Consider the following 25,192-nt stretch of genomic DNA (forward strand, 5'->3'; position numbering starts at 1 on the left):
TGGATAATTCTTTCGTCCTTTTTTTTCTTTTTTTTTTTTTCTTTTTCTTGTAATTCACGGAGAAAAAACACCCACTAAACATTTATCGATCGTGCTTGATTAACAAAATTATTGTCCATGCAAGTCAATCAACAGCGTTAACACATGAGACGGCACCAAATATACGCATATGAAAAAGTATATGAAATCAAGAGGTGATAAATCAAGATCAGTCAGTAAACAACTTAATTAATTTATAATTATATTTAATTAATTTTATTTGTTTTTAATTTATAATATTTGATATTAATTACTTCTCACTCCAAATTAAAAATTCTGAATGATACATTAGAAAAATAGGAGCGGAATTACGGAACTTCCAACAATTTCAATTTTTAGTATATAAAAAATTTTATAAAATATATAAAAGAACATCTATTTAGTATGAAAAAGAATCATTCTAATACTTAGTAGAAGAAACATCCTAATGCCTAACATAAATATCATCTACGTAGAGATTTTAGAATCACTCAAAAATATTTGACTGATTTTTAGCTAGTACCCTCTTAGTTCCCTAACATTGTTGCATATATATTTTGTTATTATATCTAACAATATACCCTAATAATATACCCTAATTATATCACGTGGTTAAGGAACATGCCTTAATTTATTATCTATAGTCATTTCAATAATATAAGAAAAAAAAAATAAAGGTCTTATGCATATATAATTTTAGTCTTATTTATTCAAGAATTGAACAATTATTTAGCTTCACGTGGTTCCAAAAGTACGTAATAGAAGTGGGGTAAATGAAAACTCAGAAATTAATATATATAAAATCATGCATATGAAAATTGTGAAGGTAAAAAATATATACTAGCTATATCGGATTTCAGATCATAAATTCAAAAACAATATATAATTAAAGTCTACTCTTTGAATTATATTATATACATCGATAACATCTTAGCTTCAAACTTGAAGAACAATCAAGAAGGGAAATGATAGCCTCCTCTAGAATTGAAAAAGCTGACGATCATCTAATTAATAATACGATGAGGAGATAGAGACACAAGAAAAATAATAATTATAAGGAAGGAAAGGATATAAAAAAGAAAATGATGACATAAGATTTCTGAAAATCTAATTGCTGCTTAGGTATTCAATGAGGAATATCTAAATATCGAATCCACCGCCTTGGCTTCTTGTAATTTCGATTAATCAGTCAAGCCAAATTTTAAGAACAAAAGAAACTGGCCGCCGCTGATTAAAGTTTACGATATTAGCTTTGAACGGATCGATAATCCGATCCATATATATATATATATATATGTATGAAAGAGGAATGCTAGGGGCAGCAATTTTTGTGATTTGTAACCATCAAATAGTCATTAATGATGATTTTAATGGTGTGAGATTGGTGTGAGATTTTATCCAATAGCTCACTTTTTTAGCCAAAATTTAAAAAAGTTGCTAACCCCTAGACTTTTCCTATATAAAATTGAAGTCAATCTTTAATTTTTTGTGCGTCCGAATAAAAAAAAATTATTTCATAGATTTTGTTAAATAAAAAAATCAATTAATGAATTAATTGATGGACTAAAATGAAAAAAAAAAGTTCCTAATTGATCTAATCTTTTTTTCATTCTTCTTAATTATACTGCTATAAAAATTAAGAAAAGAATATCCGATATCCTCATTGAAGATCCACAATTCCACATAAAACTCATCATATTATGTGGGTAATTTATTTGAAATCAAGATTACTTGGGTACTTGCTTCTTTAGATGAAAGAAGCTAAGTGTTGAGGAATGAGAACCTACACACACCTATAAAGGCAGCAAATATTCCTTTGCGTGCGTTAATTGAAAGGTAAAAAGCTAATCATTATATGAATTATTTGTTTTAAAATTAATCCTTGAAGATTTAAATTTAAAAGGAATAGTGGAATACGTACTACTTTTCTTTTAGTGTTTGGATATATTTCTTATCCGATTGATTTTTATTTCGAAGCTTCCGAATAGAATGTAGAGTCAAATGGGTAGTTTGGAATGAGAACAGAAGCAGGCAAAATCAAAATTCTAAATTAAATTACGTGAACTTTCTTCTTGATTGAATGTTACTTTAGTCTAAATAAACAGATGGATAAAAAGTAAAAACACACAATTAGCATGAATTGAATTCCAGGAAATAATAACATATATAATGAAATTAAAGCTCATCCAATTGGCTTATTGAGTAAGTTGAATTTTTAATAGGATAATATTAAAAAGATAATATCTAAAATTATTATATATATAATATAATATATATAATAAGAGGTTGCGAGTTCGAGTCTCTTATTTTTTGTAAAAATAATAATAATAATAATAATAATATTTATAATTATATATATAATATCTGTAAATATACATTTATTATATTTAAAATTATATAATTATTTTAATAGTAATTAATTAATATTAAATAAGATAATTTTAAATTATTTAAATTAATTTTTTATTTTTTTCAAATATTATTATTTTTAATAATAATGATTACATAGTCTTAATTAAGTATTTAGGAAGAATCAAATGCGGCTGAACTAAAGAGATTTATGTGAGAGAGGCTATAAGTAGAGGAGGAATGTCGATATCAAGGCAAAACATGATAAAAATGACGGAGATAAAAAGGATTATTTGAAAAGCGTGCAGACAACAGGACGAATAACAAAAGGGATCTCTATTGTTGAATATAACTACACCAAGAATGTTGAAGCACGTAATGAACCGATGAAGCTGCATTGGGACATGGCGGCAACGATGATACCACAAGGTTCAAGGGAGGAGCATCAAGATGAGGGCAGAATGGTCATTACGGTTGCGAATTTGGATGAATGGCAGCACGGGTTTTCGAAACAGAAAATGGATAATCATATAATTCGAACAGTAGTTATGGTTTGTGCAGATTTTATGGGATCTCATTCAAGTAGTGATGAAGGAGTAAACTTACTGGGACGCAATGATGGTGCTATTGTAGTGACATGCGACAGTGAGTACTTAGTCCTGTGTCTCCATAAGGTTGTGTTGGTGGCTGTCATGAGGGCATGTGACAGAGATACTGCGCCATCTAGGGAAGGAGGGACGAAGGGTTTGGCCTTTGTGCAGGGGATGTGGAGGGCACGACTCAATGTAGGGCCGATAGGATTGGTGGGGGGAGAGGCAGTGAACGGGGCGCGAACACCGATAAGCGGTGACGGTGACTGTGTGGAGTTCCGGATAGAGTACGCTGGTGTGGTGTGTAGTGGAGAGCGAGAATCTCATGGAGTCACCGCTAAACCAGTGTACGCCGAGTTGGAGTCTGTCGGAGGTGCGGAGAACAATATAGCAACAAAAGAAATCGCGTTAGGGATGCAGACACATTCTAATGAGAAGATGACTATGATGCTCGTTGAGGTTGGTACAGATGCTCACACAAATGGTGACGATGCGGCAGGGGACAGTGATTAGGAAGAAGATAAAGAGTTTGAATGGTACTTGTGCCACCGCAAATAGGCTGAACGAGAGTGTTAAGATGAACACTGCTCTAAGTAGGTTGAGGAATGTTGTAGCAGAAGAATCAGATGTAGGGATTGAAAATTCAGTAATGAATGAAAATTGCTTTGAAGAGGAAGGGAATTAAAGAAACTTGGCGGACTTTGAAGTTTCTGGAAAGGATGTAGGCAGTGAGCCATATCTAGAAAAGCCAGAAAGAAGTTGGGAAGACGATTTGGTTGAAAATAGAGTGGCTTGGAATTTAGTAGTGAAATCAGGAGCTGTTCTTTATGACGAGGAAGAAGATATTATAGCTATTTTTCAAGTTCATAATGAAGCAAATGTACAAAAAAAGAAAGCAAGAAGGATTCGTTCTAAAAATCGAAATAAAGTGTGTAATACAGTGCTTAAATGATTTATCGTTGTTGGAATGTAAAGGGTTTACGGGGTGTCGAAAAGTTAGGAATAATGAAAAATTTTAAGAGAAAAAATAAGGTAAACATGTTAGGATTGATAGAAACGAAGAAACAGGTGGTGACTAAGTTTGATGTAATGTAAATTTAGAAGAATTATGCGGTAGGTTGAGAATTTGTGGGATCGAATGGTGCTTTTGGGGGATTATTGTTGATGTGGGACAACATGATATTTAAGTCGAATAATTATTATAGAGGAGAGAGATGGTCGTGTGTGGAAAGGGTGTTGACGAATAATAGTTTCAATTGTGCGTTTTGCTTGGTGTACGGTGCTCATGTCAAAGAGGACAAACTAACTGTGTTAGAAGAGTTTAATGAAGTTGTGACAGTGATTGAGAGGAAAGGAGCCAGTACATTAATAGCAGCAGAAGATTTTAAAAATTAGATACAGGATATGAAGCTAGTGGATTTAGAGCTGAATGACTGTAAGTTTACTTGGTTTAGGGGCTAATCGTGCGGTCGCATTGATCGAGTTTTGGTTAACGTTGAATGGGTTGAAGAGTTTCCTGAGACACAGCTTAAAGGTGGACAAACAGGTTTATCGAATCATTGTCCGTAGATGGATTTTGTACTATCATCTGAAATACTCTGTTGAAAAGGAATGACAGGATATTCAATCATTTAGAAATAAGTATTGCAGAAATTATCAACAAATTGATTAAAAATTATAAAAAATAGGCTAATTTTGATCCTTTTAATTATTGACGACAATACCAGAAATGACTACCGTTTAATTTTTTATTTTATTATCTATTAATTTATACTTGTGTTGAGTTTTTTTTTGTTAAAAAAAAGTATTTAGGAAGTGGAGAACTGGAGAAGGAAGACTCTTGCGAAGCATATATTGAAGCCATGCTTGCTGCATATAGAGATTGAGAGAGAGCTTAGGGAGAACAGGGAGGTGTGGGGGAAGAATGACATGGTGGCGGCGGCGTGTTGCATCTGATAGTATGGAAAGTCTTTGCCGAGGCAGCGAACTTATATGCAGACTTAGAAATGAAGCGACTTTGACTTTGACTTTGACCTTGACCTTGAAGCCATAAGCTCTCCATTCTCGCCATTGCATATATTGCGTATATTACCTTTGTACCCTTCTGGCAATCTCTCATCTTCCACCACCTTCGTATACCAAATGCAAAATCACCTTATACCGAAGATTCTATGAATACTCGTTAACAAAAAGTTCAATTTAAGATTACTGAGCTCAATAATGATTTAATGAAAAAGATTTTCAAAGCTACACTACGTTGTACGTATGACATTACAATTAATTTCAATTTGAAGGATGAAGATGTATGTAATTATAAAAAGTTGCATTGAATTTCGACCGAAGCCCAAGTTGCATTGAATGCAACATTGAGTTGTGGGATGTTCTTAATGGGTGCCTGAGCAGATTTCGCAGATTTCAGCATATGTTGCTATCAAATTTATCAACACATCAGACCCAAAACACACAAAATTCCAACAATATGTAAGGCCAAATATATACATTTTCTTCAGCTTTCTTCTTTCATTGCTCTGCATTTTTATTAGTTGCAACATCAGATTTGACTTCTAAGTCTTAACTCTTTGGAGTAAGTAGTACCAAACTACTAGCAATCACAATCTTTATTGATGACTAATTTATTATTTTTGCTCACCTCTGCCAACTCTTATTTATTTATTTTGACCCCAAAATATTTATATATAAATAAATATATGTTTAAAAAAAAAATTGTAGCTTGATCCAAGAGTATATTAATTAAATCTCATGGCGATACTTGCACATGGAATAGAAAGCATCGAGAAGTTACATAACTAGGAAGGAAACAGTGCAGATAGTGAGGTAAACTGTGCTTATATTGACTAGCGTGATTATATAAATGTTGTTAAAATTAACAATTATATTTTTTTATATTTTAATAATTTTTTTAAAAAAATATTATTAAATAATAAAAAATATTATTATTATTGGATAAAAATAAATAGATACAGATAAATAAGAAAGAAAGAGTAATGTAAATATATGAGATAGTATGAATTATATATTATATGCTAATTAACCAGTACTGTGTTAATAAATTAAGAATCAAATTAATGGAAGTATATAGCGAATGAGAGTAGTTAAATGGAATATAATAGTAGTTAATTTAGTTACCTGTTTGTGATGAAAGGGAAGCATGCAAATAATGCATCTTCTTAATCTCGAGGCTTAAACCTAAAAGAATCTTCTTCCGTTCTTCCGGTATTCCCTCCTCTCTCTCACTCACCACCCTGCATATCTCTGCAACTTGAGGATTCTGATGAAGAAGCCAGAAGAAACCGAATACGCAGAGCTGCAGTCATGTGTGCTGTGCTCGAATGATGAAGATATATACTAGTTTAGTTTTCCAACAGCTAAACAAATATCTGGTCTTGTGAGTCATCGAGAGCATCTCCACTGTCCTTGCACAGCTTTGTAGTATACTCCATTGGAGTGGAGCTTGGCTTGCATTAATTAGGTGAGTCCGTGATCTTGAAGCATGTCTTTGATGTATTTCTTTTGCTTGATCTAGTAACTTCCATGCCTAGAAAGTATTTCAAGTCTCCTAAATCTTTGATTTTAAATCTGTGATCAAGTATATTTTTCACATTGTTAATCTCGGAAACCAAGTCCTTGAAGAAGTGAAAGTAGCGTAACGGCGGTTGAGAGTCAAATAGAACGAATTTGTTTTAATGGGGGAGGGTGACACCTTTTGGAAAGTGGTTGTGGCTTGTAGCCTAAGCACCAACAATTTCCGCATCAATATCATAAAATTATTTTTAGAGGTAAGCAAGGATAGCCGGTACCAAATATCTGTCCTAACCGAACTAATTAAATTGGTTTTAAAAGGGATAATCAAGTTAAACCTGAATCAAATTAATGGCCTTTTGTTAGTGATTAGTTCGGGTATCGATTCTGGAGGTGCAGAATCCGAACCAATTCGTGAACCCGATCATATATTAATTAAATAAAAAAATAAAAATATATATGATTTTTAGTGAGATTATTTACTATTAATATGTTTGAATTTTAATGAGTTTAATTTTTAATGTATTTGGTGTTTAACATGTTTAGATTATTTATATTAATGTTACATGTTTATTGTACTTGTTGAATTTTTAAGATAAAAATTTAGTTTTTTTTTTATGAATTTTAAAGTCATCGGGTATCCAATTACCCGAACCGAACCAATCCATTCTTAATCGGTTTAGTTTGGTTCGAGTACATATACAAAAAAATACAAATTCGAACCAATTATATTTTGATCAGTTTAGTTCTAATTTCACTTTGAACCCGAACCAAACCGACCCGTGCTCACCCCTAATTATTTTGTTCCAAAATTTAAATTAATAAAAAACCATATTTCTTAATTTAATTTCTGGCACCTTAATTTTGGGATTCGAGAAGCTCATAGATTTGTCAAAACAAACATTGAGGAAATCCATAATTCTTCTCAGGATTGGGGATGGAAAATAAATCGTAATGTTTATATGCATAATTCTTCTCTTTCTTACAATTTCTTTTTCATTTAAGTAGAAAAAAAAAAAAGAGCCTTGGAAATCCATGGCATTTGGCAAAAAGTAAAAAAAAAAAACCAAGGTGGCATACTTACCGGACCCGACCCGAAAATAATCCATTTATCTGAGATTTGTACTTTCTTCTTCTGTAGAGATCGCTACAGCTACAGTGACATAGGCACCATCACGGACTCGGGACTCTCTGCCCGCACCCACAGCGCCGCCGCCGTCCTTTCCGTGCTCTGATCCGATGGTAATGCTAATTCTGTGTTTCTAGTTTTTCTACTCCAGGGTTCATCGGGGTTTACTCTTGCAACTATGCTTCTTGTGTTTTGCAGTTCAATGCGATAATTGGGCTACTAAAGCACATTTATTTGTGAACACCAGTTACCAATGGCTCTTTTTTTCAAGAAATTCACCGAGGTATATGGTTATCTTATGACACAACTAAACTAGTTCACTATATATCATGGAAATCCCACTCTTCTATTGCTCTGGATTTGTTTTAGGGCGCCAAAATCCTTGCAAAACGCCCTTCTTTTTCTAAGGATCCAAGACAACTACAATTTCAAGCTGACATTAACCGCTTGTTCCTTTATTCCAGGTCAGTGCTTTTATGTCTTCTATGCTTTTATTATTGATAAAATAATGAGAGTAAATTTATGCTCTTTCTCTCTTGCTGCTCCTTCAAATTTTATTCCTTTCCGTATCTTCTTCATCAGCTTGCTTTGTTAGCTAATGCAGAGTTCCGTTGCATTCTTCTTTTTCTCTCTCTCTCTCTTCCATTCATCCTCTTTACACATTGCTGTTTATAGTTTATTTCATCCCTGAATCAATATTTTTGCATCCCTGAATCTCTTCCATTCATCCACTATGTTTTGCTTATAAGCTATTACTGATGTTCAGAAGTGGCAAATACTACCTTAAATATTAAACTTTTATATTTTTGTTTTGTTACCCTTTTTATATTTAGTGGCTAAATTGTTCATATCTTAGTCCTTGATCTAGCAGAAGCTGTTACTTTTTATATATTTTTCATTGGACCATGGAAATCCACCATAGCTTCTTAGGCAGGATTCTGTTCTGTACCTCCTAATAATCTCAGATATGCTCTTAGGAGAGTGGGTTGTCTGTTGTTGATAAATGAATGTCTCCTAAGTCCTAATAATCAATATATCTGCCTTGCTGTATCTATAGTTCAGGTTTTGCTTTGATTAGGACATCCCCGACTCGAACAACTATCATGCAGCATATTTGAATTGTATTTTTTTTATTTGAATTTTGCAAAGCCCAATTTTTCTTTTCTTTCCTTAATTCAAAAAAACACACAATGTTTTTAGTCGAAGTGAAAAGGATGGGATCAGAACTGGAGAGGAGAGTCCTGAGTCCTCCAAAGCAAGAAAAGTTGGGGGGAAAAAGATTGCTCAAGGATTAAGCTAGCATGAGATATGAGATGTTGGTTCCTTAATGTTATGATTACATAAATGGATGAGTATCGTTTATATGCCAACATGGGATTGCATTATGCTGGTTCCAATGATTTCAATTTTGTTGTGTATTTGATGCTTTTCTTTTTCAACATCTTGATATACTCTTCTCATGCAAAGACTTAACTATCCAGCTACAATCAGTTGGGGAAGAGTGCAGATGAAGCAAATGTCGAAGAAATTATTGAAATGGCCAATAAAGCCTCTTTTGCTGATCAACAGATGCAAGTTCAAGAAAATGTTCATTCACAAATCAAAGCATTTTGCACCTTCATGGATGAAATTCTTCTGCCAGACAAAAAGATGGTGAATGATTTCTCTGAATTATCTCGGCAAACGAACACTTTGCCTCATCGAAGTGGGCTTAGTTTTGCTGTGGGTAGGAGCAATACACCTATCAATCCCGGTCAGTTTTTTTCGCCTCTTCTTTTTTATTTAAATTTTGCAATCTTTTCATCTTCTATTGAAATTTCTCATCATTAATAAGTAGTGTCAATTCATTCAGTTGAGGTTATATTATACTTAATTTGAGTGAAAGGAGCCTTAGCAGTTATAAGCCAAGTACAATAGCGCCTGTTCAAAACTGGAATATGAAAACTTTTCTCTAATCAAATTTCCGTGCCCGTGTTGTGATTCATATTTTCATATTTTACTAAAACTATGCAATCATGATATAACCAATTAAGTTCCCTGTTCATGTGGCTGAAATACTATGAAGGCTCTAGGATCATAAGGTCATGGATATGATACTAGCCTGTGGTCATTACTATTTTCTCCTTTATAAATGAACAGATGCCATTATTATCGAGGTTCTATGCCTTTGAATTAAGAAATTCCCACACTATCAAGTTGACATGTCTGTTTGTTATGAGCACAACATCTTTCACTTGCTACAAACTCTTTCCCCTCTTCATATACATTGACAAGGTTGTATAGAAAATATCTTATTCTGGTAACAGCTTACTTTTATTTTCTTATAATTTGACATTATTGGAAAACTTCCCTGGTTTATCTGTTTACTATAATAACTCATTGATGTAACTTCTGTGCAGACGTCCCTCAGACAAGGCCATTAAGCCAAGCAGAAGTTTCTCAGAAATTAAAAAATCAACTTGGCTTCACACTTGATGTTAAATCTTCTCAAATACCCCACAAGGATGCTGGCCAGGGTCTATTCTTAGATGGCGCAGCAGATGTTGGTGCTGTAATTGCCTTCTATCCTGGGGTGGTCTATTCTCCAGCTTTCTATCGGTATATTCCCGGATACCCCAAGGTTGATGCACAGAATCCCTATTTGATTACTAGATACGATGGGAATGTCATCAATGCCCAACCTTGGGGCTCTGGAGGTGAAGTGCGAGAACCATGGAATGGTAGAATAATGGGCGAAATCAAACCCAATGTGAAAGGAGCCGAGAAAGGCTCAGAGAAGTTCTGGAAACTTCTTAGTAAGCCTTTAGAAGGCAACAAACTTGGATCCAAGAATGAAATACTTGAGCGTAGAAACCCTTTAGCATTAGCTCATTTTGCAAATCACCCTCCAAAAGGGGTGCAACCAAATGTCATGATTTGCCCTTATGACTTCCCATTAACCGAAGACAACATGAGAGTTTACATCCCAAATGTTATGTTTGGAAACGGTGAAGTGAACATGAGGAGATTTGGCAGCTTTTGGTTCAAATCTGGGGTGTCTAGAAAAAGTGCATCATCAACAAATGCTGCGACACTGAAAACTCTTGTTTTGGTAGCTACTAGAGCTCTTGAAGATGAGGAAGTCCTCCTCAACTACAGGCTCAGCAACACCAAAGGGAGACCACAATGGTATGCTCCAGTAGATGAAGAAGAGGACAGGAGAAGATGGAGCTAAAATCACTACACAATCCGGTAGTTCTTTCTCTTTTCCTTTTTTTTTTTTTTTCCATCAGACGCCGAATTTGATTCAGATTTAGTAATTTTTGTGAAAGATGAAGCTAGGGATGATGAAATTTTGTGAGATTGATTATGGCCCATTTTTAATGGTCAAAATACAAGTTGTGATGTACCAAAATTCCGATATTCAGCAACCTTTAAATAACAACTCCGCTAGGGAGACAAAGGGGAATCTAAACAATACGAACAATGGGCCGTAGATTTAGTCCAATACATGTAAAAAATAAAATACTCTACAAATTACCTAAATAAAAAAATTTACTTAGTTATTCTAAAAAAATAACTATCCCAAACCCTAACACTTTGTTTGGATGGAAGATGGAAAATGAGAGGAAAGAAAATGGGAGGAAAGAAAATAGAAGGAAAGAAAATGAAAGAAAAAGTTAATATTTTTTTTATGTTGTTTGGATGAAGAGAAAATTGATGGAAAGAATGTAGGAGGAAATTTTTCCTTTGTTTGGATGAAAGGAAAAGTAAGAAGAGAGAAAATCATGAACAAGTGAAATTACATTAATACCCTTCTTTATATTATATATGAATTACAATATACCGACGTATTTAAATTATTTCTAAAATAAAAAAAAGTGATCCCAATTACATTTAAGAATTTTAGTGTTATCTTTATGAACAATAATATTTTTTTGAATTTATCCTTTTCTGTTGTCTTTTAATGTCGTAAATAAAAATATATATCATTCTTTTTAAATACATATAAATAAATAATTTCCTAAAAGAATCATAAAAACTACTCATACTCTACATCATTAATCTCCTTAATCATATTTAAGAAAAAGTTTCACTAAATTGTATTCACAAAATAAAATATTATCAACAGTAACTAGCATTTCTTTCTTACTACGTGTGACAAAAAACCATATACAATTTTTATAAACATATAACAAAACGTAAAAAACGTAACAACGACTAGGACTCCAAAATAGTACCATTTTATCACCACACAACACTTTCCAAAAGGGTCATTCTTCATGGTCAGAGTAATCAGCATAGGCCTACGTCCAAAAAATCAATTGTACATAGCTTGAGTCATCTGTACCTATCTACTTCAAAAAAATAAAGTTTTTCCGAGTTAAAGATATTAACACATGATGAATTTCTAGTTGTCCTGTGTACTCATTGGTCCCAAACATTTTCAAGTATTAGGATTCCTGCACGAGCATATACAACAAAGACTAATTAACACAAAGATCAGAATTGATTATGATAATCTATTTTATCAATATCTTTCTATTCAATCAACCAATCAATCTCAACGTATCAGCAAAAAGTGATTTCCAACCATGTGTTAATATAAATAAAACAGAAAATGATCTCTTGTTCAAATATATCAAGATATAGTCATACTTTACGACAATAAGAAACACATAATCAATTGTTAAAAGCAATAACCTCAAATTAACCAGAGATTAAACGCATATAAAAATTATACCTGTAATGGTGAATGTTTTCTGGAAGTACCATATCTCCTAAGCGAACACCAGCAGCAGTCATGAAATGAAAAAGTGCATCCAATCGCATTTCAGGTGGGATCCCAAAAATTTGGCGCTTTTTTTGCTCATTTTCACATAAAAACTGATAACATTGCATCCGAAATGAACCTACTAGACCCAATTCAGTCAACATATCCCATACATCTGATTCACTGTAAAGGCGAGTCCTACTTTGTTGCATAATAGCTAATCCTTTTTCAGCAATCGCGACTTGTCTTTCAATTAATGAGACTTGTTTTTCAGCGATCAAAACTTGCCTCTCAGCCACAAAAGCTTGTCTCTCAGCTGATTCAACCGGCCTCTGAGCCACGTCATGTAGCTTGCTAGACAGATAACTACCCTCTTTTACAGCATCGGCCATGGTAGTAATTTCCAAAGCAACTTTCTCATACTGTGCCTCCAAAAAATCATTCATAGGAGACTTACGCTTTGTACCTCTTGAAGTTGAATTCCCTCCTAATTGATTTGGCTGACCATGAGGAGCACTTGGTGAATCTAAACTAGCAAAAAATGTTGGGATATCATGTCCCGTATTCACATCTATGTCAGAAAATTCAATATTTTCAAAAGAGTCATTCAAGTCAATGGGATCTCTATCAAGTTGTTGAATCCTTTCTCGTGAAGTAGCAGCCCCTTTACCAGTAGCTCTATCAGCTCCGAACAACTCCTTCATAATATCATAATGCTTAATTTGCATTTTTCTCCATTTTTCTGCTTGTGGTTTTTTCTACATAAAGTAATGTTAAAATTATTTTGTGACTCACTTCATCATCGGTATAAGTAATAAAAAAGTATTAGATACCTTGATAAAGTCTTGCCACACTTCTTCTTCAGCTTCAAACTTTCTAGTTACAGGATTCCATGCAAATCCACTTAAGTGATGAAATAAGTCATACGCTTCAGCAAAATGATCTTTCAGTGTCTTCATTCTATTCTTGATGTGGTTCTTTGTTATGTGCGGGCCTATAGCTATACTCAAAGTCTTCACAACATTGGCATATGCTTCAGTTGTCCACGAGCCATCGTGTCTATTACTTTTCAATGCTTCTTTTGCTAACGCATTCAACAGAGCTTCATCCATCTCCTCAGACCATCTTAAGTTGTCTTTAGAAGGTTGAGTTGCTTCTGTTTTATTTTCTTTATTTGGCATTATTTAACCTGTAACATTTTCTTAAAAAATCCAATCAAACAACTTTGACAATAAACTACACATATATATACATATTCAAATATATCAGAGGTATAATCACTCATAATGTTTGATACACATTCCACATTTCAGCCGCAATGTTATCTCGTAATAATGCTGCATGCCTATATTCCTCATCACGTTGTTGATTTGGTTGTGATCTATCTATATTGCGTTCTTGTAGCAATTCTCTGTCAACCTCATCAATTATAGATTGATCAACATCAACACCCATCAAAAAGTTATGCAGTATACAACATGCCAAAAAAATATCTTTCATAGTTTCAAATGAATAATATGGTTCAGTGTCGCCAGCTATAATTGGGAATCTTTTCTTTAGAACTCCAAAACATCTTTCAATGACATTTCTTAATGAAGAATGCCAGTGGTTGAATAGTTCTTTAGGATTTTGTGGCTCACGTACTGAATACTCTTTCAGGTGATACCGAACACCTCTATATGGTGTAAGTATCCCAGGCTTCAGCATGAATTCAGCATCGCCTAGATAAAATTTTCCTACAACAGTTGCATACAAAAATTAAAGTATAACACACTATGGCTATAAATTTAACTTTATGTAGCTGATTTCGCAAATTATATTAGCACAGACCTTCGGGAATTCGAAGTGGATATTCCTATTTAAAGCATCTTTCAATATTCTTGAGTCAGAGGCAGTTCCTTCCCAACCGGACAACACATAAGTGAATTTCATATCAAAACCACAGGCCGCTAAAACATTTTGTGTTGGGTGATCTTTTCGTCCGCGAAAACGAGGGGCGTCCACCCTTGGTACCTTCACACGACTATGAATTCCATCTATGGCTCCAATGCAATCCTTTTTTTGGAAAGTATATTGACTTATTAACATAACAGTATTATAATTATTTCATTGACAATTATATAAATGTCACTAAGTAAATCAAAAGAATTAGTACCTTAAAAAACGGATAGAATCGACTATTATTAAGTATTTCGTAAGGAACTTCCTCACCAGATGGTTGCCTGAAGAAGTCTCCCTCTAACGATAGAATAGCATGTAGGACATTGTGAAAGTGACGACTAATTGTCTTTTCTGACCGGTGGAAGAAGAAAGACATGGTTCTAGTTTTCACATTATGCCCTATAATATGTAGGAATTTAGCGACTTGCTCTTCAACCGTAGAACGAGTTGAATCCTTTACTCTACCAGTTCCTCTTAATTTCTGACACAATTGCCTAAATGCTTCAGGGCCCATACGTATGACATATCGGCATTTTTCAGACTCCAATAACTGTGTCATTAATTGAGTACGCCTAAGTTCTCTTTCCAACTTGTCGTCATTAATTTGCCTAGTTCTATGTTGTGATATTAATTCCAAAAGATATAACTGATGCACTGCAACACAAGAAAGAGATGTGACACAGATATGTTGTCTATTTTCTAACTCCTCCCTGACACGAGTTAGTATTTGTATTGGCTCAGGATGATATAGGTCAGTAGAAGTGATTTGACCTACTTGAAATTCCGAATCATATATGACGTTTGTTCTATCTTCGAGATTCGCATCTTCAATATTTTCGTTATCCATCTATGAAAATATAAGGTTTAGGGTGGACATATCAATAAAGAAAGTAACTAGAAAGTCACATATGTTATTACATTTTAACAATTCATTTGTCGAAATATAAAAAATAAATGAAAATAAAATTTTATATAACACTATGGTGTCATGTTGTAAACACGAAAATACCTTGGTATGAAACACTTATTTCCAGCTCCTAAATGTCAAACTTGATTCCAAAACTGGCTGCCATAAACAATAAAAACAAACTGTAAATGGCATGATATATTAATAAATACATTGGTTTAACACCAAAATCCAATGAGAAAAACATAAAAACATAAGTTGTGAGTAAAAATTGGATGAGACCTCAAAAGAAAATTATTCCATAGTAATAACTGTATCTATGTCCCATGCTTTATGTCTGTTTATTCATTTTTATACTAAAAGAAATAAACAAAAAAGAAAAAGAATAAGTTGTCCCATTAATGATTGTAATAATTAGGTATATGCATCACAACACCTATAGATAAAATCTAACCAAGTGGATCTACTTAATAAGTGATGGACTTTTGAATAAACTATACCCATAACATTGCTTCAATTCACCTAACCATTGGTTGTAGTTTAAGCATATAATAAACAAATCAAATCGATTAAAATAAAGAGAAAAAAATTAAAAAAAATTAAGAAATCAAATATATAAAAATATTGTGATAACTGAGAAGCATGTGTACATTTTCTATAAACTTTGTAACTGCTTTCTCTATATTAAACATAATATATGTTCTTATGTCCTAAAGTTATTTGAATTATTAAGATAGAGATTCTTCTTATGGCATATATAACAAATAGACAAATTATAAAGAGTTAGTTTTTATGATATCTCCAATTTAATATCTACGATCTAAAATAATTGTAATTGTCGTGGTTTACCCACCACCAATCTTTGATTAAACTAATTTAATTTCGATTCATGTTAATTTTCTAAAGATATACAATGGGAGTTTTTTCAATTTCTTTTAATTATACAAAAAGAATCATCTACAAAGCAAGTACCTAGTAAACTAAGCAAATGATGCATGAACTAAAGAAGAGGTTGGGAAATCTCTCCCTTTATGAATGATATAGCTCATAGCTATTGTTGATGATATTTACATGAAAAGAAAGTAAAAAAGAGAAAGAAAAGCTGGCTTGTGTCTTCAAAAAATTGCTTCCTGCTAACCTACAAAGAATTGTGTTTAAAATGCATGCTCAAATTAATTGAATGATTTGATCGGTCGAAGCTCCAAGTTTAATTACTAGATTGATTTAGAATTACATTATATGCATTAGGAGCTTAATCTTTTTTTATACTCTCTATTTTCTAATATGTTGTTTTCACAAATCACAATGTATAATTTTTTTTTTCATTTTTCAATAAATTTTCCTAAGTACAAGTCCCTGATTATCTAATGTATTGTTGTACATTGATCAAGACTTAAGAGGTCAAGTTTTTGGCATTTTCTACTTGTTTCTCACACACACTTTTCATAATTTCAATAAATTACCAATTATGCCCCCGAATTTGTAAAACGCTGACAAAAATAACCCTAATATTTGATAACGACAATAATACCCTCCATAAATTTTAAAACGGTATAAATCTGACCACCCGTGAGGAGAACCCTTCTCCGTTGAACGGCGCTTGGTGATGTGGCAAACGGAAGTCCAACGTGGCCTCCCTATTAGGCTTCACTATCCGTTTTGTTCCTAAATCCCTAATTTTTGAAACCCTAATTGGACAATTCAAATGAAATTACTAGATTAACCCTTTAGTGAAAGACCATATGTAACTAAGACGAAGTTGGACGCGCGAAACTGAAGAGTTTCTTGGTGGTGGTCTCTGTCTGTGTTCGTCTGCTGTCGCTTTATATCCGTCTCTTGGATTTCATAACGTCATATGCAGTGACACGTTTGGCGTTGATTCGGAGTGAAGAAATCGTTGTGGAAGAACGAAAATTTTGGTAAGCATTTTATGTTTTTGTTGTTGTTATTATCAGCCAGTTGGGGTTTGAATATGGAGGTATGATGATGGTAGTTTGATGTGTTGTGTTAGCTCATTATAACTTTTGTGATGACTTTTGTCAGATGGCTACACATATCACATTTGTTTATCACCATCGGGGTTGGTTAGAGAAAGATGCGGATGGTGTGCTGAAGTATAATGGTGGTACAGTGAGTATCATCGACAGGGTGCACGTTGATACATGCAACCTATTCCTTGTGGAAGGCTTGTTTCTAGATTTAGGGTATACTAGGTATACTGAAGTTTATTGGTTGGAGCCCGGGAAGGATTTAGGTAACGGGTTACGGGTGCTCAGGAGGGATGCCGATGTGGTTAAGTTGTGTGAAGCTGCATTGAGGAATGAAAACAGGGTCCACTTGTATTTTGAGCATCCAGTTGATGCGGAGCCAGAGTATGTTGATGAGGCTGAGCTTATTGGTAACGAAGAAGTTGAGACTCTTGATTTAGTGGATCAGCAAATTCATCAGCAGGAAGCCGAAGAAAATGAACAGGATGAAGGATATGAAAATACAGAAGTAGAGGGAGATCCTTCAGAAAATCAATCAAATCATCAAGCTGATCCCCCACAAGAGGTGGAACAAGAGCAAGAAGAGGATGATGATCCCCCACATCAGGAGGAAGAAGAGCAAGAAGAGGACGAAACAATGCTGAACAAAGGGGGGTATGATTCTGCGTTGCCAGATGAGGCTGCTACTGAAAAGGTTTGTAATGAAACTCAGGCTGGAACAATGGAAAACGAGGCCCCCAACATAGGAGACAACCATCAGACACATGTTGAAGACCAGGCGGGTCAATCTAATCCTGAAGAAGCCCAAGGCAGGGGAAGAAAACCCAGGAAGAAACATGCGAGGCCCCAACCATCTGGTAGAGCTCAACCTGTACCACAAAACAATAGTGATGCACATGCTGGTAAGTACATGAATTGTAGATCCTAGTTGAAATATTGAATATTGTTGGGACTGTGTTTTACCTGTCATAAGATGTTTGCTAATTAAAAAATTAATCATATGAATGCTTTATGTTGTAAAATTAGATGACGATGCAGGTTGTGGGGTTCAAGGCCGGAGGTATCATCAAAGACCCCGTCCATCTGGACAGAAGATTCTTCCACCTAGGGAAGAGAATCAGGCTCCAAGGGTGGTTGTTCCTAACCCTCATGACCAGGATGAAGAACCCATTGAGTATCAGTATCATTCTGAAGAGCTGCACACCCCACCTGGTTCTGATTCTGAGGATGAAAACCCGGTATTCCCTCAGTATAATCCAGATACAAAATTTGGTAAAATTAGACTGGAATTAGGAATGGAGTTTGGCACGATGCAGCAGTTTAAGGATGCAGTCAGGAAGTACAGTATTCAGCTGGGCAGAAAGGCCTTTTTTCTCAAGGTTGAACCACACAGGTGCAGGGTAATATGTTACAATGAAACTTGTCCATGGGAAGTTTACTGTGCAAGGAGAAACCAGCCCCCGAGTTACCAAATCAAAACATTGGTCGATGAGCATACATGTCCAAGGAGTAACAAAAGCAGGTCAGTGACGTGTAAATGGGTGTCCGAGGAGTTGATTAGCAAGATTAGAGTCTGTCCTAATTTGTCTCATAGAGAGGCCCGTGATATGTTCAAGGTTGAGTTTGATATATGTGTCGGAGAGAGGATGATGTTTAGGGCAATGGAGAAGGCTAAGGATGTCATTGAGGGCACAGAAAGGGAACAATATTTGAAGTTAAGGACTTACTTGAATGAGCTCCGTAAGGCCAATCCAGGATCTACCTGCCGTATGAGCACAACCCCACAACAAGAAGGGTTGCCTAAGTTCAGAAGTCTTTACATATGTCTAGATGCCTGCAAACGAGGATTCAAGCAAGGATGTAGGCCTTTTTTATGCCTTGATGGAGCATTTTTGAAGGGTTATTTTGGGGGGCAGCTGCTGACAGCCGTGGCTCAAGATGCAAACAATCATCTATTCCCAGTTGCATATGGAGTAGTTGATGCAGAAACAAAGAATAATTGGAAAGAATTCCTGGAGTATTTGTTGGAAGATATCGGGGATCACAGGCAATTTGATTGGCACTTTATGTCTGACAAACAGAAGGTATCTTGTCTGTAACTTGTGTGTTAAGTTATTTAATACTATATGCTGACTAACTTAGTTCTTGACAGGGCCTAATTCCTGCTCTACAAGAAGTTATGCCGGAGGTTAATCACATATTTTGTACTATGCATATGTGGAGGAATTTCAACAAGCGCTGGAAGGATTTAGAACTCAAGCAGTTGCTATTTCAATGTGCAAGGGCATTGACTGATCAGGAGTTTAATGAAGGTATGGATGCTATCAAGAAAATTAATACTTCTGCCTGGGAATATCTTTCTAAGTATGAGCAAGAAACTTGGTCAAGATCAAGATTCTCAACTTGGCCTAAAGTGGATAACATAACCAATAACAATGCTGAGTCACTTAATGCAACCATGGTGGGGCTAAGAGGCAAGAGCATCATTACCATGCTAGAGGAAATTAGATATTTCCTTATGAAGACGATGGCAACGCATAAAGATGCACTCATGGCCTACACGAGAAAACTGGCTCCTATCCAAATAAGCAGATTGGAGAAGGAAAAGAAGGAAGGAAATTACTGGGAGGCTCAATGGGTGGGAGACGATGACCACAATGTCTTTGAAGTCAGAAGGCATGGTCGAACAGTTCGGGTCAACACTCAAGACAGGACTTGCACTTGTAGAAAGTGGCAACTCACAGGTCTGCCGTGCTGTCATGGAGTTGCTGCAATTCAAAGAAAAAATCAACGTCCAGATGAGTATGCCCACCATTGGCTGACCATGGAGGCGTACAACAGAACATATCAATTTCACATCAACACTGTCCCTAGTCAAGAATACTGGGCTGATGCAGAGGGCCTCCCGTGTCTCCCTCCACCTTATAAGAGACCAATAGGAAGGCCTACCAAGAAGAGAGCACGACATGAATCAGAGAGTCAGAGTGGGAGCCAGTACAAACTCAAGAGGAGCTATGGAAAAACAAGTTGTAAATATTGTAGAAAGGTAAATAAAAACTCATTTCTTGTACACAACTGTTGTTGTTATCTGTTCTCTTCAAGTTGATCTGATGTTGTTTTTTGTAGGTGGGACACAATTCCAGGACCTGCCCTGATAAGAATCATGTTGCAGCTGGGGCAGATGCAGATGCACAAGAAGCACCTCAATCAGGTCAGCCAGCAACAGGAGGAGTTGTTCCACCCAGGGGCTTACAAGACATGTCAGACTCAGAGCAGGAGATGTATTGGGAGGAAACCATGGATGCAGTCGAAGAGGAGCTCACACAGGGCCATCCACACTCTGAAGCTGATGAAGAGGTAGCACATTCTTCAATAATTGCTCTTTACACTAACTTCAGATCTAGTACTTAAATTTAATTTACTGTAGGCAAACATGAACACCTCCGGTTCAACTAGTCATCGTGAAGGAAGGAGAGCTACTAGATCTAACCTTGCAAGGAGAGCAGCAAGATCTACCAAGGCTGCTGCAACAACTCTTCAAACTCCCTCCAACACTGCTGCGGCTGGTGCAGCATCTACTAGCAGGGAAACAATCAGGGTCAAGATGCCTATCAGGAGAACCCCCTTAGCCCAACCAAATCTCAGGCCCACAGCTACAGCTACAGCAGCCCAACACCATGTTAGGCCCACAGCTCCAGGCCCACAAGCCACTCCAAGGCCCAACCCACCATTTAGGCCCCCACAAATAAGGCCTGTCGCACCATCTGCAAATGCTGCTACTGGTTCAGGAGTTCCAGCCTCCACAATGACTCCACTTGTGTCAAATGAAACCATGAATGGAGCATCTAAGGCAACCACCTCTAGGTTCTCAAGGTTTATGCCAAATCAGTCAGCTTGAAGGAGACTTTGCTATATAATTACTTCATCTTTTGGGTTATAACTTGATCTGTAGTTCCCCTTTGTTGGACAACTTAAGTATTTTGGGTTGTATGTTGATATTTAGTATGTTTGGTATTTAGTTATAACTTTATCCAGTTTTTGGGAATGTATGTTGATATTTAGTATGGGTTATTGCCCTTTGTTGGACTCTTTGTTTATTTTGGTATCAGCTATGAAGACTGATTAGCATGTATAGAGTATTTTGGTTGGAACAGTTTGTGCTAATGCTTGATGTTATGCAGACCAGTTGTCTCGGTTTTTATCTTGTCCTTTTACCAATTTTGATTTCTTAGGTCTATTTGAACTTATTTAACATGTCTGAGTTGCCTTTTTGGTTAGTTGCACTTCACTCCATTCATGATTTTCTTGGTGATGCAATAAAATTCTAGTCACAGGTCCAATTCATTAACAAGTAAGCAAAATAACCACAGCAATGTCAACATAAATAGTATGCAACAATAACACATAACAGTCATCAATAAACCCTGTCCTGCATGCATTCGTTGTCCTATCTAACCAAACACATCAAACTCAAACTCAAACTCAGTACAAGTCCACCCAGTACGAAACACAGAAGTAATTCAACTCTCTTCATCTGCTCTATCAACATCTTTCGATCTCTCTGTGTCGTCTCACTCTTAACACTGGTAAACCTCCCTTCCAATACTCCACATGCATTGCATCCTACTGTGCCATTCTTACAGCATTCCTCCACCCCAGCAGATTCCTCACCCGTTTCGTCCATCCATTGAAAATAACAGCACCCACTGTTCTTCGTCTGCCCAACACAATAACCATTCATCAAGCTCAGTTGTCGACGGGGGGAACAAATGAAGCACAAAATTCATACTTACCTTCCACAGAGGACACCTGAAGAACCATCTACCTGGGTTTTTCCTCGTCTTCGACTTCAACGCCACCACCTGAAGACGACAGAAGCATGTGCCATCATATGGCTTGCTCACATGTTCTTCGAGCCCTTCAGATCCACTATTTTCCATATACTGTGCCCTTCGATTATAACTGGACATGACTGAGCTTCCAGCATGCATGACAATGGTTAGGGTTTTGCTTTATGCTCAATTTGGGGAAAATGTTCATTCTGATTTCTAAATAAGGGAGTAAAGGGAGTGAAGCCTAATAGGGAGGCCACGTTGGACTTCCGTTTGCCACATCACCAAGCGCCGTTCAACGGAGAAGGGTTCTCCTCACGGGTGGTCAGATTTGTACCGTTTTAAAATTTTTGAAGGGTATTATTGTCGTTATCAAATATTAGGGTTATTTTTGTCAGCGTTTTACAAATTCGGGGGCATAATTGGTAATTTACTCTAATAATGTAACTAAATTTTATGGTCACTTGCCTGAATTCTTTTCTTCATATTTGGACCACCCTATTCAAAAAGGGCATAATATAATAAACTTTGAGAAAAAATCCGATGATATGAAAATCAGGGCAAACCATTTCAAATACCAGATGAGTTAAAAATTAGTCCTTTCTAGGATCAAACGTGAACTGGGTCATATATAATTGGATTTTTGGGTTAGAACGAATGAAGCATTTAAGAACAGACAACGAAGAATGTGTTCTTTTTCCATTACAATTGTAAACGGCATCCATAAAATGTAAAATCAGAACATTTCAGTTGAAAAACAAAAGACGAATACAATCTATATGCTATAATGATTTTTTTCGTTTCGTTTTGAAAAAAACTACTAGAACTGAAAAAAGAACTCACCTTTCTGTTGAGGATGCCTGGTTGAAGATGTGCTTCACCTGTCACAACGATAACAAAACTGCTGTAGCAACGTGGACGCGGATGGGAAGCTATGGTGGCAGTGCTGAGGAAGAAGGCCGAACAGGTTAAGAAACTTTAAAATGGGTCCCATAGGTACTTTTTCATTTTCCCTTCATTTTCCTTATTGATCCAAACGAAGGAAAATCAAATTTTTCATCCCTTTTCTTCTCCCCCATTTTCTTTCTTTCCAAAATCATATCATCCAAACAATACGTAATTTACCAAAACATTTCACTCCAACATCCTCTTCTTTTTCAACCGGCTGTCATCGGCTGTCATCCCCACCTTCATCAATAATCATCTCACTTTGCCGTCGCTGCTTGGCTTGCCACACGCCGACACCGGTGGTAAAAATAACAATCCACTTAATGATAAATAACCATCCGTATACCTAATGAATTTAATATCCAATATATTTTAATTATATAAAACTAAACCAATCCAATCAAAATAATCATCCACATAAGAATTAAAATAACCATCTATATACCTACTAAAATGACTATCCTAAACTAGCCATTGAAGTAGGAGAAAAAGAGGATGAATGAACAGAAGAACCAACAAAATACAAGAAGCCAACAGAGAAGGGAATTTGATCATCACCCTCTAATTGGAATTAATTGACCAAGGAATTGGCAGTTAATGAATTTTAGAGGAGACTAGGAAGGTCTAAGGAATTAGGGTCTAGTCACAAATAGTTTGCCATGAATTAAATCTTACATGATTAAAATAGTGAATAAAAAAAGTTAATCCAAAAGAATAGATAACTCTAAAACTTTAACTATTTCTCCATATTTTATTCTCACTTATTTACCTGTCTGTCTTCAAATTCTTCTTTTATTGTTTAATGCTTTTGAACATCCAAACACTATTTTTTTTGTTTGTCTAACTAATCCTATCAAACACTATTGTTGCTTAATCCATCAATCCTCGTGGGATCGACCCTTACTCACATAAGGTATTACTTGGTACGACCCGGTGTACTTGCCAGTAAGTTTGTAGTTATAAATTCCGCACCAGATACCATCCCCAGATAAAGACCCTATTAATGCAAAGGCTTAAACTTTTCTGCACCAATGACTTTATCTCTAAAAGAGACTTTTCTAACCCCTCTTGAGAAGAACCCTCCTTAACACCGGATACACACCCACACTCTCCCCTTATTTCTTCCGATGGCATGACCATCTTTCTCACCGTATTTCACCCTCAACTGCTCGCCCACGCTCTCTCCTTCTCTCATTCTCCTTGAGTACGGAGTACGTACTCTTTTTCTACTAAGATTTTTGATTAAAAAGTAATTTGCACTCAATCTTTTCATTAAAATTGATTATTGATCATTATTACTGATTTCTTAATTTTTTGCCATCATATATTCTTTTTCTTTTGGGATTGTCCCTTCCTTCTTCTTACCGTTGTATATCGTGGATAGAAGAGCCACCGCTTTTCTTCTAATACTGCTCTTTCCCTACATGAAGTATCTTCTTATTTCTATTAGCTCATTCTCTAACTAATTCTAGACAAACATTGAATTTGTGGCCAAACCTATCATCACATTTGAAGATGATCTTTGTATTCCAACTTAAATACCTTTTCAAGTCTGCAAAGGATGGGACAAATGTTCCCTCTTTGCTCGTCACCGTGGAAACAAATTTCTTTATAAATAATAATAGACTACAGAAAATTTTCTAGATATCAATATACAAAAAGGTTTTCTCCTTTGGTAATATTAGTTATATATATATATAGCAAATCTTTTTTGTTACATAAAATATAATGAGATAATATTTGAATAGCTAGAAATGAATAAAGCTAAAATGTTTGCCAACAGCTAAGTTACTCGAATGACAATATAGATAAATGTCAAAATAAAATTGATATTAAAATAAGAAAAAGTCTAAGGAGCAGAAACTTTATTAGATTTTGATCAACATGTAATTAGTAAAAAAAAGTGAGTAATCTCATACTATTAGATAAAATCTCACACCATTAAAAATATTATTAATAACTATTTGATAACTACAAATTACGAAAATTATTGCTCCTCGCACTCCTCTTAAAATAATACATGAAGACATATTACAAGAGTTTAGTGTTCAAAAATATTTTCTCTAGGTGTAGGGTCGGTTCTAAATGATAAAAGCATGTTAGAAGATGATTGTATTTGGGCGGAAAAAGAGGAACCCATTTCAAGGTGTTCCCACAATGGTGGTGACGCATGTCCCAACTCCGATTTGCCACTCTA

The 25,192-nt window shown here is 35.4% G+C and overlaps 3 protein-coding genes and 1 pseudogene across 6 annotated transcripts; 2 read left to right on the forward strand and 2 right to left on the reverse strand.

Annotated features, from left to right (window-relative positions):
* Positions 1-7,352: 7,352 nt before the first annotated feature.
* Positions 7,353-11,020, forward strand: LOC107623882 (C5orf35). 4 transcript variants are annotated; one of them, XM_088487206.1, is made up of 6 exons: positions 7,353-7,448; positions 7,639-7,739; positions 7,852-7,909; positions 7,996-8,090; positions 9,108-9,379; positions 10,026-11,020. In XM_088487206.1, the coding sequence occupies exons 3-6, from the start codon at positions 7,880-7,882 to the stop codon at positions 10,838-10,840; spliced, it is 1,212 nt and encodes a 403-aa protein (XP_088343332.1). In that variant the 5' UTR covers positions 7,353-7,448; positions 7,639-7,739; positions 7,852-7,879; the 3' UTR covers positions 10,841-11,020. The 4 variants fall into 4 exon arrangements, with proteins under 4 accessions (XP_088343332.1, XP_088343327.1, XP_088343329.1 ...); XM_088487201.1 differs by having other exon boundaries at positions 7,431-7,448; positions 7,825-7,909; XM_088487203.1 differs by lacking the exon at positions 7,353-7,448 and having other exon boundaries at positions 7,557-7,739.
* A 1,039-nt stretch (positions 11,021-12,059) lies between these two features.
* LOC148582080 (uncharacterized) lies at positions 12,060-13,506 on the reverse strand. The gene is made up of 3 exons (XM_088495193.1): positions 13,213-13,506; positions 12,379-13,137; positions 12,060-12,068 (listed from the first exon to the last, which is right to left on the reverse strand). The coding sequence occupies exons 1-3, from the start codon at positions 13,489-13,491 to the stop codon at positions 12,060-12,062; spliced, it is 1,047 nt and encodes a 348-aa protein (XP_088351319.1). The 5' UTR covers positions 13,492-13,506.
* Positions 13,507-13,660: 154 nt separating this feature from the next.
* LOC107621168 (uncharacterized) lies at positions 13,661-15,167 on the reverse strand (annotated as a pseudogene).
* Positions 15,168-17,132: 1,965 nt separating this feature from the next.
* Positions 17,133-21,200, forward strand: LOC110262678 (uncharacterized). Its single transcript, XM_088487197.1, has 6 exons — positions 17,133-17,780; positions 17,823-18,117; positions 18,242-19,299; positions 19,368-20,261; positions 20,342-20,572; positions 20,643-21,200. Exons 1-6 carry the CDS (start codon positions 17,271-17,273, stop codon positions 21,111-21,113), a joined length of 3,459 nt encoding a protein of 1,152 aa, XP_088343323.1. The 5' UTR covers positions 17,133-17,270; the 3' UTR covers positions 21,114-21,200.
* Positions 21,201-25,192: the final 3,992 nt, after the last annotated feature.

This window comes from Arachis ipaensis, chromosome B10 (genome assembly GCF_059453495.1).
Source record: "Arachis ipaensis isolate K30076 ecotype BB chromosome B10, ASM5945349v1, whole genome shotgun sequence".
Lineage (NCBI taxonomy): Eukaryota > Viridiplantae > Streptophyta > Magnoliopsida > Fabales > Fabaceae > Arachis > Arachis ipaensis.

Bases quoted from the DNA above. Each gene is read 5' to 3' on its own strand.
- LOC107623882 (XM_088487206.1), top strand. From the start codon at position 7,880: ATGGCTCTTTTTTTCAAGAAATTCACCGAG. The intron at 7,910-7,995 runs GTATATGGTTAT...GATTTGTTTTAG, and splicing joins TTTTCAAGAAATTCACCGAG to GGCGCCAAAATCCTTGCAAA. The intron at 8,091-9,107 runs GTCAGTGCTTTT...TTAACTATCCAG, and splicing joins CGCTTGTTCCTTTATTCCAG to CTACAATCAGTTGGGGAAGA.
- LOC148582080 (XM_088495193.1), bottom strand. From the start codon at position 13,491: ATGGATGAAGCTCTGTTGAATGCGTTAGCAAAAGAAGCATTGAAAAGT. The intron at 13,138-13,212 runs GTATCTAATACT...TACTTTATGTAG, and splicing joins TGTGGCAAGACTTTATCAAG to AAAAAACCACAAGCAGAAAA.
- LOC110262678 (XM_088487197.1), top strand. From the start codon at position 17,271: ATGGCTACACATATCACATTTGTTTATCACCATCGGGGTTGGTTAGAG. The intron at 19,300-19,367 runs GTATCTTGTCTG...AGTTCTTGACAG, and splicing joins TTATGTCTGACAAACAGAAG to GGCCTAATTCCTGCTCTACA. The intron at 20,573-20,642 runs GTAGCACATTCT...AATTTACTGTAG, and splicing joins ACTCTGAAGCTGATGAAGAG to GCAAACATGAACACCTCCGG.